Source organism: Schistocerca cancellata, chromosome 9 (assembly GCF_023864275.1).
Source record: "Schistocerca cancellata isolate TAMUIC-IGC-003103 chromosome 9, iqSchCanc2.1, whole genome shotgun sequence".
NCBI lineage: Eukaryota > Metazoa > Arthropoda > Insecta > Orthoptera > Acrididae > Schistocerca > Schistocerca cancellata.
In genome coordinates, this window is record NC_064634.1 from 335441682 (window position 1) to 335457324 (window position 15643).

Consider the following 15643-nt stretch of genomic DNA (forward strand, 5'->3'; position numbering starts at 1 on the left):
CGTACAATATGCATTAGATGAGTATGTGCCAAGCAAGATCATAAGAGATGGAAAAGAGCCACAGTGGTACAACAACGGAGTTAGAAAACTGCTGTGGAAGCAAAGGGAACTTCACAGTAAACGTAAACATAGCCAAAGCCTTGCATACGAACAAAAATTACGTGAAGCAAAATGTAGTGTGAGGAGGGCTATGCGAGAGGCGTTCAACGAATTCGAAAGCAAAGTTCTATGTTCTGACTTGGCAGAAAATCCTAAGAAATTTTGGTCTTATGTCAAAGCGGTAAGTGGATCAAAACAAAATGTCCAGACACTCTGTGACCAAATTGGAGGATGACAGACTAAAGGCTGAAATATTAAGTGTCTTTTTTCCAAAGCTGTTTCACAGAGGAATGCTGCACTGTAGTTCCTTCTCCTGATTGTCGCACAGATGACAAAATGGTAGATATCGAAATAGATGACAGAGGGATAGAAAAACAGTTAAGATCGCTCAAAAGAGGAAGGGCCACGGGACCTGATGGGATACCAGTTCGATTTTACACAGAGTACATGAAGGAACTTGCCCCCCTTTTTGCAGTGGTGTACCGTAGGTCTGTAGAAGAGGGTAGCGTTCCAAAGGATTGGAAAAGGGCACAGGTCATCCCCGTTTTCAAGAAGGGACATCAAACAGATGTGCAGAACTATAGACCTATATCTCTTACGTCGATCAGTTGTAGAATTTTGGAACACATATTATGTTCGAGTATAATGACTTTTCTGGAGACTAGAAATCTACTCTGTAGGAATCAGCATGGGTTTCGAAAAAGACGATTGTGTGAAACCCAGCTCGCGCTATTCGTCCACGAGACTCATAGGGCCATAGACATGTGCTCCCAGGAAGATGCTGTGTTTCTTGACTTCCGCAAGGCGTTTGATACAGTTTCCCACAGTCATTTAATGAACAAAGTAATAGCATATGGACTATCAGACCAATTGTGTGATTGGATTGAAGATTTCCTAGATAACAGAACGCAGCATGTCATTCTCAGTGGAGAGAAGTCCTCCGAAGTAAGAGTGATTTCAGGTATGCCGCAGGGGAATGTCGTAGGACCATTGCTATTCACAGTATATATAAATCACCTTGTGGATAACATCGGAAGTTCACTGAGGCTTTTTGTGGATGATGCTGTAGTATATCGAGAGGTTGTAACAATGAAAAATTGTACTGAAATGCAGGAGGATCTGCAACGAATTGATGCGTGGTGTAGGGAATGGCAATTGAATCTCAATGTAGACAAGTGGAATGTGCTGTGAATACATACAAAGATCATTTACCATTTAGCTACAATATAGCAGCTCAGCAATTGGAAACAGTTAATTCCGTAAATTATCTGGGAGTAGGCATTAGGAGTGATTTAAAATGGAATGACCATATAAAATTAATCGTCAGTAAAGCAGATGCCAGACTGAGATTCATTGGAAGAACCCTAAGGAAATGCAGTCCGAAAACGAAGGGAGTAGGTTACAGTACACTTGTTCACCCACTGCTTGAATACTGCTCACTGGTGTGGGATCCATACCAGATAGGGTTGATAGAAGAGATAGAGAAGATCCAACGGAGAGCAGTGTGCTTCGTTACAGGATCATTTAGCAATCATGAAAGCGTTACGGAGATGATAGATAAACTCCAGTGGAAGACTCTGCAAGAGAGACGCTAAGTAGCTCGGTACGGTCTTTTATTGAAATTTCGAGAACATACTTTCACTGAGGAGTCAAGCAGTATATTGCTCCCTCCTACATATATCTCGTGAAGAGACCATGAGGATAAAATGAGAGAGATTAGAGCCCACACAGAGGCATACCGACAATCTTGCTTTCCACGAACAACACGAGACTGGAATAGAAGTGAGAATCGATAGAGGTACTCAAGGTACCCTCTGGCACACACCATCAGGTGGCTTGTGAAGTATGGATGTGGATGTAGATGTAGATGTAGAAATATGTATGTCAGTTTTCTTGTTGCCATTGATACATGTGGTGGTGCTGCTGCTGCTGCTAGTAGTAGTACCATTGAGTAATCATTTGTTATATTATCACAATGATTTACTTTCGATTTTTCAGTGATATTGTTATTAAAATAATTTTTTTGTATTTTCCTCACAGGGATGGACCTCGTCCATTTGGGTTGGCAATTACTGGTAGTGCACACCAGCCAACATTTAGCAGTTCCTCTGAGACCAAAAGTCGTATTATGATTGAAAAACGGGATGATGTGGTACGGCCAAATGTTAGTAGCAGTGGAGGAACTCCTGGTTCCAGCAAATCTTGTGATGGCACACCAAGCCCTGCTGGAAGTACACCTGTCAAAGGTGTTCAGGCAAATAATAGCCTAGCTGGAACCCAAGTAGTTATCGGAGTAACTGACAACAAGCATCGCTCAACAAGCAATGCAGAAACGTAAGTTAATAAATGAAAATATATCTCCAGCAAGTTATGTGTACTCCTTTCTTTCTTCTTCACTGTAATTGTATCCAAGCTATCTTAGAAAATTTGCAGATGGTTCTTGGTTATCACTTTGCAACTTATGTGTTAAGCAATGGCAACTCTAGGTTGGAATATCAGTAATATTAGGAAAATGATAGACTGCTACTTACCATAAAGATGACCTGTTGAGCTGCAGGCAGACACAATGAAAACCCTGTTACACATTAATAGCTTTTGGACAAAGCCTTTTTCAGCAAAGGAAACATCTCATATCCTGACAAGAAAGCACACATCATGCATGCATGACCATTAGCAAATGATCGAAGCATCTAACCTTCGGCATTCTTCTGTAGCACTATATTCACTTACATACGTGACTCACTCCTTCAAATACACTGGTCAAAACAATTAGGGAATCAGTTGAGATGTCTGGGTTCTGAAGTATTGTCATTGGCAGAATGAACTAAAATGGTTCAACATCTTTCTGTCGGTTCCACGGGGTGGAGACAACAACATTACAAAATTTTCTGGCAGATTAAAACTGTGTGCTGGACTGAGACTCGAACTTGGGTCATTTGCCTTTCACAGGCAAGTGCTCTACCTCTGAACTACAGAAGCATTCCTGGAGTGCTAACTCTGCAAGGTTCGCAGGAGAGCTTCTGTGAAGTTTGGGAGGTAGGAGACGAGATACTGGCAGAACTGAAGCTGTGAGGATGGGGCATGAATCGTGCTTGGGTAGCTCAGATGGTAGAGCACTTGCCACGAAAGGCAAAATTCCCGAGTTCGAGTCTCAGTCTTGCACACAGTTTTAATCTGCCAGGAAGTTTCATATTAGCAAACACTCCGCTGCAGAGGGAAAATCTCTTTCAACAATATTACGATCACTGAGATAGTGGTAATAACGGAAAGCTACTGCAGATGGGTTTGGTGTTGACTTGTGTTTACTCTACCAAACGAATTACACAAGTAGTTGGATTCAGGGAGAGCCATAGGACGGATGGACGTGGGACAGACACAGGGAGAGGTGGCTGCAGGCATTTGAGTGTCCCAGAGTGTAATATCTAGGACCTGGACACAATTTCAGACAACAGTAACCGTTAAAAGAAGGCAAGGCCAAGGTCATCTGTGGGTAACATCAACAAGAGATGACCATTATCTCTGGTTAACAGCTCGTCGAGACAGGAGGCTGAATGCACCTCAGCTGCAATGCACCCTCCAGGCAGCAACAAGACGAAATCGCCTTCAGGAATGTGGCCTGTACGCATGGAGGCCTATGGTGTGTGTCCCATTAAAACCATGACACCAGTTAGCCCACAGAAACTGGGTGAAGGAACATCAGGATTGGAGTCTTATTTTTCACAGATGAGTCTAAGATTTTGTGTTCAGCCGGACAACGCCGTTCCCTTAGCTGGAGAGAATGTGGAATTCAGAACAATCCTGCTTCCGTGCAGGAAACATCACCATATCATGGTGGTTGACGAATAGTGTGGGCAGGAGTCTGTATTGGCGGACGTACAGACCTCTATGCTGTTCAGAATGGTGCTTTGACTGCTCAGAGGTATAGATACGAGATCCTTCGACCTGCTGTTGTGCCCTACACAGGTGCCATGGGAGATGGGTTCCTTTTGGTGGATGATAACACACTTCGTACAGAGCTGCACTGGTGGACAATGTGCTTGAAGCTGAGGGAATTGAACAAATGGAGTGGCTAGCTTTTTCAGTGGATTTCAGCACAATTGAGCATGTCTAGGATGCATTTGGCAGGCACATTGCAGCCACATCAGCACTTCCCAAAACGGTTGCAGAGCTGGATATTGCACTCATGGAAGAATGGTCAAATATCCCTCAAGAGCTGATTGATAACCTCACATTGTCCGTGCCATGCAGGTGTGCACCTGTACTGGCTGCCCGAGTTGATCACACACCATATCATAGGGCAACGAAATGACTGTATCACTATTATGGTATGCTCATGCTGCCTTACTCTCTGTAAATGCCATGTAAACCTCAAGTGAAGAGTTGAGACAGCAAAATATCGTACTTTATCACACACACATTCCACTTGTAACTGCTTCTGTACAAATTGTAAAGAGCCTTCTGCTCCCTGCATTTTATGCCTGCCCTCTTAAGAGTTTGAAAGAGAGTATTCCAGTCAAAATCGCCAAAATCTTTCTCTAACTCTACAGATGCTATAAATGTAGGTTTGTCTTTCCTTAACCTGTCTTCTATGAGAAGTTGTAAGATCAGTATTGCCTCACATCTTCCTACATTTCTATGGAATCAGAACTGAACTTCCCCTAGTTCAGCTTCTACCACTTTTTCCAATCTTCTATAAATAATTCATGTTAGTATTTTGCAGCCGTGACTTATTAAACTGATAGTTTCTCACCTGTCAGCACCTGCTTTCTTTGGAATTAGAAATATTATATTCTTCTGGAAGTCTGAGAGTATTGTGCTTGTCTCATACATCTTGCTCTCCAGGTGGAAGAGGTTAGTCATGGCTGGCTCTCCCTGGGTTTTCAGTAGTTCTAACAGAATGTTGTCTACTCTCAGGGCCTTGTTTCAACTTAGGACTTCCAGTACTCTGTCAAATTCTTCACGCAGTATTATATCTTCCTTCTCATCTTCATCAGCATCCTCTTCCATTTCCAAAATGTTACCCTCAAGTGTATCTCCTGTGCATTGACTCTCTATATACTCCTTCCACCTTTCTGTTTTCCCATCTTTGCTTAGGTCTGGTTTTCCATCTGATGTCTTGATAGTAACTCAGGTGGTTCCCTTTCCTGCAAAAGTTCCTGCTTAGCCATTTTGCATTTCCTGTCAATCTCAGTTTTTAGACATTTGTATTCTCTTTTGCCTGCTTCATGTACTGCATTTTTATATTGTCTCCATTCATCAAGTAAATTCAGTATCTCTCGTTTAACCCAAGGATTTCTGCTAGCACTTGTCTTTTTACCTACTTGATCCTGCTTTCATTATTTCATCTCTCAGAGCTATCCATTCTTTTTCTATTCTATTCTATTCTATTCTCTATTCTATTCCTTTCCCCCCATCTTGTCAATCATTCTCTAATGCTTCCTCTGAAACTCTTTACAATCTCAGGTTCTTTCTATATATTCCTGTCTTTTTGCAGTTCCTTCAGTTTTAAACTACAATTCATCACCAATAAATTGTGCCCAGAGGCCACATCTGCCCCTCAAAGTGTCTTACAATTTAAAACCTTGTTTCTGAAATCTCTGTGTTACCATCACATAATCAGTCTGAAACCTTCTGGTGTCTCCAGGTCTCTTCTGCATATAGATCCTTCTTTCATGATTCCCAAACCAAGTGTTAGCTATGATTAAATTATGCTCTGTGCAAAATTCTACCAGGTGGCTTCCTCTTTCATTCCTTTCCCGTGGTCCATATTCTCCTATTATTTTTCCTTCTCTTCCTTTTCCTACTATCAAATTGCAGTATTAGTAGACATTTGTATTCTCTTTTGCCTGCTTCATGTACTGCATTTTTATATTGTCTCCATTCATCAAGTAAATTCAATATCTCTCGTTTAACCCAAGGATTTCTGCTAGCACTTGTCTTTTTACCTACTTGATCCTGCTTTCATTATTTCATCTCTCAAAGCTATCCATTCTTTTTCTATTATATTCTATTCTATTCTATTCCTTTCCCCCCATCTTGTCAATCATTCTCTAATGCTTCCTCTGAAACTCTTTACAATCTCAGGTTCTTTCTATATATTCCTATCTTTTTGCAGTTTCTTCAGTTTTAAACTACAATTCATCACCAATAAATTGTGCCCAGAGGCCACATCTGCCCCTCAAAGTGTCTTACAATTTAAAACCTTGTTTCTGAAATCTCTGTGTTACCATCACATAATCAGTCTGAAACCTTCTGGTGTCTCCAGGTCTCTTCTGCGTATAGATCCTTCTTTCATGATTCCCAAGCCAAGTGTTAGCTATGATTAAATTATGCTCTGTGCAAAATTCTACCAGGTGGCTTCCTCTTTCATTCCTTTCCCGTGGTCCATATTCTCCTATTATTTTTCCTTCTCTTCCTTTTCCTACTATCAAATTGCAGTATCCTATTATTATTATTATTATTATCAACTTTTTATCTCCCTTAACTGTCTGAATAATTTCTTTTGTCTCATCATACATTTCTTCAATCTCCTCATCATCTGCAGAGCTAGTTGTCAAGTAAACTTGTCCTACTGTGGTGGGTGTGGGCTTCATGTCTACCTTAGTTACAATAATGCGTTCATTATGTTGCTCATAGCAGCTTATCCACATTCCTATTTTTTAAACCTACTCTGCATTACCCCCTCTGATTTTGCATTTATAACCCTTATTCACCTGACCAGATGTCCTGTTCCTCCTGCCACTGAACTTCACTAACTCCCACAATATCTAACTTTGACCTATCCGTTAATAATGAACATTAATAAAACTAAAACAAGGGTAATGAAATTTGGTCAAAATAGATCGGTATGCTGAGGGAATTACATTAGAAAATGAGGCATTATGAGCAGCAGATGAGTTTTGTTATTAGCATCTTCAGACTGAAGGTAAAGGTGACAACAACACATCTGTTACATTTTATGCCTCTTTCTTGCATCTCACCAGCCAGGAATATCACTTTAAAAACATATTCTTTCATAAAAATATTTTTTAATTTCTGTTTGAGTCCAGTAACACTTTCAAATACGCACTGCTGAGCCAACATTTTATGACCTGTGTCCACCATGAGACTGAATGTCTGCTGGTGGCATTGCACACACATAATGTTGGAAAGGAAAGTATATTAATGGGGCAGAGATGAATGTTAACACATTCTAATCACAGTACAGGCTTCCAATAGGGATATCCACTGACATATGGCTGATAGAGAGCAGATTGTTATTGCATGGTGCCTAGAAATGAGCATGTCAGAAATGGAAGCAAGATACGGAACAAGAGTAGGTGACAAGGCATTGTATTGTGACACGTCATACAGAATTTGGAGGTCAAAAGCTTGCCTGGTCTGTAAAACAGGATAGGTGGCGATCTGTGGCAGATATGATGACAGAGTTCAGTGCTGGTGCAGTTGAAAGTGTTTCAGAGCAGACTGTTCAACACACATTGTTGATCATGGGGTTCCGTAGCAGATGGCCGCTACATGTTCCCACACTGATACAGTGGTGGTGATGACAACTTCCACCAGAATAACTGTCCATGTCACAGGCCCAGAATCGTGTTACAGTGGGTAGTTATTCACAGACCATGCAGGTTGTATAAGACATAGACATTTAAAATTAAATAATGTTACAACATAGTACAAATACCAGTTATAAGTCAATGCACGTTGATGTGTGGTCAACCAAATTCATCTGATCGGAATCATATAGAAGCTACTTGGTGCCACCTCCATGCTCACAAACTACTGGCTTGTTTTTTATAGGAATTGAATGACTTGTGCAAAAAACCCATTTGCTGCATTGTTTACATAGGTGAAGCAAAATACTGTTAAAAGGTATCATAATGTTTTGGCTCCTCCCTGTATCTCTGCTTTTTATCATTCCCTAACCATACTCTCAACTGTCCAACTTAGACCCCCCTTTCCTGTGTCGCCCAATGTCACAATCCATATAGAATAGAAAATAATAGCACATTTTCAAACAGAGACATCAAGTACAGTTTGTCCTATAAATCTAAACATTCTGCATTAAGGAAAGAAGACTAACTTCGTCTTACCCTTGAATTTTCATGTATTTTCACCCACCCTTCATAATTTGAAAAAGCAGTTAAGTATGTTTCCACATCATGTCCGTAAGCATGTTGTAGTGTCTTATACGATCTATATGGTGTGTGGATAACTGTTCCGCTAACATGAATAACAAATTCTGGTGACTCACTTCTGAAAAAGAGTGAAAAGACAAAATAAAAGTACCAACAGTAAGATATGTCTGGTGATGATCATATTGAACAGTTCTGACTTCAATAATGTGAATGTTTTTGTACGGAATGCGGAAGCTAGGGAGGATGGTGCAATGCCTGTGTATGCATGTGTAGTGGAAGGAGAGAGATAGAAGAAATGAGAAAATGGAAGAGTATGTGTAGAGCCTAAGAAATTATGGAGAACAACGCCAAAAATGCGAATAAAACCCACACCACTAATTTATTGTAAGTATATTTCTGTTACTGCTAATAATTTACGAATTCTGTGTGCAGTAATGATTAATATTAGAAACTTAACATAACTTAATATTTTATCTGTATATTTGTAAGCGTTTTAGACAAATAAAATTAATGTAATAATGGATACCCATGACAGACAATCTAAGACCATATACAAAGCATTGCAAAAAGTATCATTTTGCTGAAAAGATTTAATGTGTCAGTTCTTATTTGATAATTGACTTAGAAAATTACTTAAGAAATGTGTTTTCAAAAAAACTGTTACGAAGATTCGTCACTAAACTCCCATGTTTTCTGAAATATTTTCTATTGTATGCCTGGTAGTTGCTTAACCATTAATACTGTGTGCTCAACGAGAGAGACAAAGTACAAATAAATCTTGAACCCATTAGAATAATAGTGTCCTCTGTCAGTACTGGTCATATAAAAATAAAAAATAAACTTTTGCTGCCCTTAGGTCCTTCCATAGATTTTGTAACACTGTGCAAATGTTTTTACTGTCATGGCGTACTTAGTAATCACAGTAATATTAATTTCCTACCCCTTACAGTTACCACTACTCCATTACATAAACAGCTTAACAAAGGAATAAAATGTAAATCTAGGGCTACGTGGTGAAATGCTTTATCTGATCTAATTTATAAGTTCTTTATCATGCCCAGTGGAAGGGTCCACTAAAAAAACTACTTTTGTTTGAGGTCAGACATAAATACGATAGTATCCATCAAACATATGAAAATACTTAGTGTTTTCTTTCTTTCTTTTTAAAATCAGAAATCCGAGATTCTTCCAAGATCCTGTATTAAAAGTTGCTTTAAATACTATTGTTCCTCCATCTTTCTGTGTCATCTGGCCATTTTCAGAATCTTATCAATACTCACCCATAAACTTTCAGGTGCTAATCTTGTACTCAAATGAAGAAGCTTGTTCAAGATCTTCCAAAATTCAGATACAGTCTGAGCCCTCAAATATGTTTGTCCAAGCAACAAGTGCGACATAGGCATCTCAACTCTGCCATGTTTGGCTATAGATGAATTTTTGAAATGAACATGTGCTTCAGTCTTTCCCACACTACAAATTTTTCGAATGAATTGCTAACAAACTGGACACCATTTTAACAAGAGCCTGTGTGGCCTCAGTTGTAATTAGGGATTTTTATCAGGTAAAATACTACATACAGTACTGAGACCAACAGTCCATCAGCACTAGAATATACTCTGTCGAGGAGTTCCTTGAAAAATTAAGCTGATTCTTGTTTTATTGTTGACTGTGTTTACTTAAACTTATGGATTCACTTTTTTCGGTTTCATAAACATTTTATTTTTATCTGTTATTACTTTTATGTTGTAATTTCATGTAGTGACACGTTGCATGACCTTGGAGATTTGCTCCCATGGAACTTGATGTGTAAATAATAAATAAATGAATCATCTCTTCCCCTTAGATTTAATCTGAAAATATCAAATGTGGCTAAACCATTAATACTTTGTAGGATTATAGGACATGTCCTGTAATGTGTGACTCTGACATAGTTCTCATTGTAGTTTCAACTCATTTATTCAGATTTTTAAAATAATTAAATTTTAATGTATTCACTAATTTATATGAAATGACTATATCTTTCATGCAGATACCAAATTAAGAGTACTCTGCAGGTACTCAAATCCACCAATGTCTTTTATCTGTGGTAATTTTCTTGGATCCAATTGTCAAATGAGGTGTGTTAATAGAAGACTCAAGACTTTGGAAATTTTTGTTTGACAAAATAAGTCACTTCCCCATCCAAATTAATCAGTGCAACTCCAGAAACAATTTCTCATTAACAACTCATCAGTTTCATCTGAAAACTTTTCCTGGACTTTAGAAAATTGTTAGTGTATCTTTAATTATCTCTTGCTGTGAGAGTAAGTGTAAAGTATTGTTTTGAAGTTCATTGGGACCCCAATACGACTGCATCTTCTTGATTCAGGATACAATTAGATTATTTTTGATTCCACAGAACCATTGTGAAGAGATCTTCAAGGATACTGACCATGTCATAAAACAAGAAATAGGCTTATTAAAAGGAAATTAAACTATTGGACAATGTCCTTCATCACATTTAGAAAAATTCACACACACATTTATACATTAACAACTCAGACATTTGGACTACATTGTCTCTGAGAAAACAAATTTACAACCAATGACTGTAAGACATAAGAAAACTTTCCCTCGGAGGCCAAATTGAACATTTGCATATATTTACAATTTATTCAGGACTGACTATCTTTGTCAGAATTCAGTGTTGCTTATTACAATTATTACTGTGAAAATAAACTTTTTCACACACAATTTATTTTCAGTTTGTCACTTCATTCCATTTTGTCTCTCTGTTTCACCAGTAAATCTTGGGATGTCCATACTTGATACTAATAAAGAAAACTCAAGCAGGGATTAATATCTAAGCGTGACTCAGAGTGATGTTACAATATAAATGCTATGCTAATGCTGTCTACACTTTTGCCACTATACTAGTACTGTCACTCTTGTCATTCACCACAACTTCAATATACCGTATTTACTCGAATCTAAGCTGCACCTGAAAAATGAGACTCGAAATGAAGGAAAAACGAAAATTTCCCGAATCTAAACCGCACCTGAGGCTCGATATTCAAGGGGGGAGAAAAGTTTTAGACCACACCTCCAAATCGAAACAAAGTTGGTCCGTTTTAACATGAGACACAATTTCGGTTGAATGGGTGAAGATACAGCTACAGTAGTTTGGTTCGAGTCGTCAGCTTAACAGTTAAGCTTTACCAAGTAGCCATTGTTGTGTGTCAGGCGTTCCGTCCATATTTATAAGGGTACCCTTCCTTTTTCACATGCTCCGTCTGGTTTGAATCGATTGCTTATTATGCTTTGATCTGACAAGTGCCGTTCTCTTTGTTATAGGTGTTTACGTCACTCTAAGCTGAAAATGCAGTATTGTACTGTGTCATGCATTGTTTGTCGCATTCTGATAATGAGTGTTTACGACCTGTCGCCGCTCGCGGCATGACTCTCTTTTATGCGCGCTACTGTGGCTTACAATAAAAAAAAAAGAGAAGAATTTTCTCATAAGTGAAACAATGGCAAGAGACTACTATTTGTTGTTACTTACGCTGCTGCTTTCTTTGATAAAGATCAACAAGAACCAAATAATAGACTGTGTATGATAGAAGATGTTCTGTTCGAGAGTTTAGCGAAAATTTTTCTCCATTTGAAAATCTTTTCAGACGCCTCTTTAGTACATTACATTCTGCACAGAAATTAGAGTAATCTTAGATTTAAAAATCTAGTCAGTTGCCAAGCTTCATTTCTGACTGTATCACTGTTCAGCATAAGAATAATACGAATATAAACATGACATGATATGTATATCCTTCCGTGTTTGCTTTTGTCTCACTCTAGCTTCGTAGTTTATTAGGCGCACAGGATTTAAATGAGATAGCAGCAAACAGAAAGAATACATGGCATAATGTTTACATTCTTCTACCTTTTCTTTTACTTTATTTACTGACGCAGAGGTTTTGGTTCCAGTGTTTATCTTTGTGCCTGCAAAGCATGCCTGTGTAGCACTACATATATTCGACGGCAGAAGTTAGTTGTGGCGAAATCTACCAAAATTTATTAGAACTTCCGCTTACTTTGCACTCGATCCTAAGCTGCAGGCGGTTTTTTGGATTACAAAACCTGTAAAAAAAGTGTGGCTTAGATTCAAGTAAATACGGTAAATGTACCCTAAGTCCTGTTTCTTAAAATGGAAAACTGGAACTAAATGAGCCTATGGTTACCCAGATTGGCTAGTCATATTGTAGTCTCGCCGTGAGATGTCCAATATCAGAGGGGCAAGGGCATAGGAAAAGGTAAGTCCAAGGTGTGCACGTGCAACACAAGTAGTCCAAGTTCTAGTAGCAAACATCGACCATCTCATTGTTAGTAAGATGAGTGGTCCAATGTTGGCAGCTAAAGCTGTGGTATTGGCACCAGGTGATATTCCCACAAGCTGCTGCAACTTCTCCTGGCACAAGGATAGTATGAATCATTCCCGAATGACATGCTGCTGATGTTGTTCCATGTATCACCCTTCTGCACCAGAAAATGTCAGTTCACATTTGTAGGCACAATTAAAGCTGCTCCTTTCTGCTGTTGATAAATTGGTTAGCTGTGTATGGTCTCCCTGAGCAACCAGCAACATCAGTCCCTTCTTTTGACTTTCTTTTCTAATTTATTGATTTGCCAACCTTCAAATATTTGATGTGGCTTCAAATTTGTGTGTTGCTCACAGTATCTCAGCTTAACATTTACTTTACATGCTGTTGTACTCTCTGACAGATCTAGTGTGCAAAATTCTCATTAAAAGCTAATTTATTCTTCTTTCAGTTAATTTAATGTCTTCATTTTTATTTATTTAATTCACAGTCACTGCTTATTTCAGCGTCTTCACAGGCCTGACAGCTACACTCACCAAAATGAGATGTTAGATTTCATGATATAAAGTTGATCTTGTCTTCTTGGTTCGGACATCGGACATTCAAAATGGTTGCTATTATTTGCATGTAGATAACACCGTCATTGTTTTAAAAAAAAGTAATTAGTTGTGTACTTAATATAATAATCTGTTGTATTGACTCAAGCCATGTACATCACTCTCCTTGCATTAGATCAGTTCAAGTTTTCCTCTCTGTGTATGAGTTATTATCCTTAGGAAAATATGATGATGACTCAGTTTTACCCAGAATTGTATGTTAGTTCATTATAATGTAATTCTGACATTTAACATGCGACCATTGACAATTGTCATGTATGTCTCACCCTAATGTGTGACGTGTTTGTGTGAAACAATCTATTCTAAACACACAAGTATATGATTGCATTTCACAACAACAACATGTAATGTGATAAGTAAATAGATCCATTAACATCTTTTATTAAATTTTGCTCTAGAACGTGCCTTGGTCATCAATCACTGGTAGGAAAATTTGTGAGAAATGCACTGATGGCTTGTCTCACTACAAAATACAAAATTATGCACATAATGAGAAAAGGCACTTAGTCCAAAATGATGGGTTTGTGGTGAATGACCTTAAAAGTTTAATTGTGTCTGAGAAATCTGATCTTGCTTTATTTGACAGTAGGGCATTTTTATTGCTGTCTGCATTTGTTTAGCCGCATTTTAATGAATTCTTTGTAACTATAAATTTTAGTTCTGTTATTTGCTTGTTACAAAGTAGAGCACCACTGTTGCTTAATATAACACAGTACTACTCTTGTCTCTGGATCATAGTAATTATTAAATACAAAATGACACCATAGCATAAAAATTATCATGTTGCTCATGGACTCTGGAATGTTACATAATAGTATAAAGTACAACATTGATGAGATAACTGTTTACAGACACAAATGAAGTGATCTTTTTCCTCTGACAGTATTTCGTACAAAACAGACAGAGTCTTTCACGTTCACTTTGTAAGGCTTAGTGAGGGCTAGAACTAGAGCAAGGAATGCATATTCCTTGTAGTTAGTAACAAAGAATTTGGACTTTTAATCCTACATAATTCAGTTATTGCATTTCACTTATGGCTGTTTCCTAGTAAATCCCTGATATAAAGACATACACTGTGTTAGATCGCAAACTAATTAAATCAGCAGTATGTGAGGTTGATTTCAGTGTCATAGATAAATTGCATAACAGATATATTGTGTTTCTATTTTACAGGAAACTGGAGCTGCAGAAAGTAGAACGCAGTGCACCAGTTGCAGCAAAGAGACGGCTGGATAGGGAGCCATTGGGAGGGAAGGGGAAGCGGATGCGGCTGTTACCACCAGCTGATAGCAAACCAGCACCACAACCAGTGCCACCTCCTGCCCCTGCAGCCTCTGAGCATCCAGCTCTTTCTCTGCCTGTTCTTCGGCTATCAAAGTCGGCATCTGTACCAGTGAGTTGTTCACTGATTTAAAAATAGTTCTAAGTTGTAAATGAAGATATTGATTAAAGAATTCTCGTCATTATTAGTAAAATTCCATCCTGAAACACCGAGATCAAATGAGACTTCATCTATGTACAAATTTAGTTAACTTTTAATTCTTTAAGCGATCTTAACAATTCAGAAACTATAGGCAACAGGAAAAATATTGTCCAATACCTTTGCAAAACCTGGACATGTCTTTCTTCTTTGTATTGGGGCATGTAGAAACTGAGGGCAGAAGCAAATTCTATAAAATGTTTTCAGTGAACTGTGCATGTAAAATTTTTATAAAATTCAGACTTTTGACAATATTCATCAGTATCTTCATTAGGAAAGCAACTGATACCAAATAGTTGCTTTTCTCTTGAAGACAGTTGTAGATAATGTTGAAAACGTGGACCTTTATACAGGTTAAATGCAAAAAAATCGCCAAGGATATTGTATACGTCAAATCTGCCCTGGAAAAAATTGTGATTGCTTTAAGCAAGTTGATATATCAGCAAGGGATTCCATTTGGCACTACAATGTGACACAGTATGCTGCCCTATAGCATGTTATTATTAGAGCGATGTTAAGGTGCTTTTTACAGTAAAACGTTATTGTCTTAAAAAATTGAACTGAACACAATAACTCCATCTGTCAGGGTGTATACGACCCGGTACAACTGGGAGATCCGGGAAAAACCCGGGAATTTTTCATTGTTCTTGTTCTCAGTTGAATTTTCGTAATTTTGACTGGTAAGAACCGATACTCTAACAAAGGATATTACTGTATCCTGCTACTGCAGAATAATACTGCAGCAATAAAACATGAACGAGGGAAAAAACGAAAATAAAACTTAAAACTGCAAAGGAATGCGCCATATACAACTACAAAACAAGTGCTCATACAAGCGTCTGCCAACAGGAAAATATGTCAAAGGCTTTAGGAAGACTATGCAATGCTTCGTAACAACAAATTGCCTCCGATGAGCGTGACGTCACAACTGCTCACATTAGATTCGTTTTAGCAGTTACA

General features: G+C 38.3%; 1 protein-coding gene across 3 annotated transcripts in view; it reads left to right on the top strand.

The window, feature by feature from the left end:
- LOC126100100 (protein HIRA) overlaps positions 1 to 15643 on the top strand; it is a 258874-nt gene that overhangs the window by 150062 nt on the left and 93169 nt on the right. For all 3 annotated transcript variants that reach the window (XM_049910615.1, XM_049910614.1, XM_049910616.1), the window contains 2 exons: positions 2140 to 2433; positions 14377 to 14596. In XM_049910615.1, the coding sequence (XP_049766572.1) occupies positions 2140 to 2433; positions 14377 to 14596 (514 nt within the window). The remainder of the gene's footprint in view (positions 1 to 2139; positions 2434 to 14376; positions 14597 to 15643) is intronic.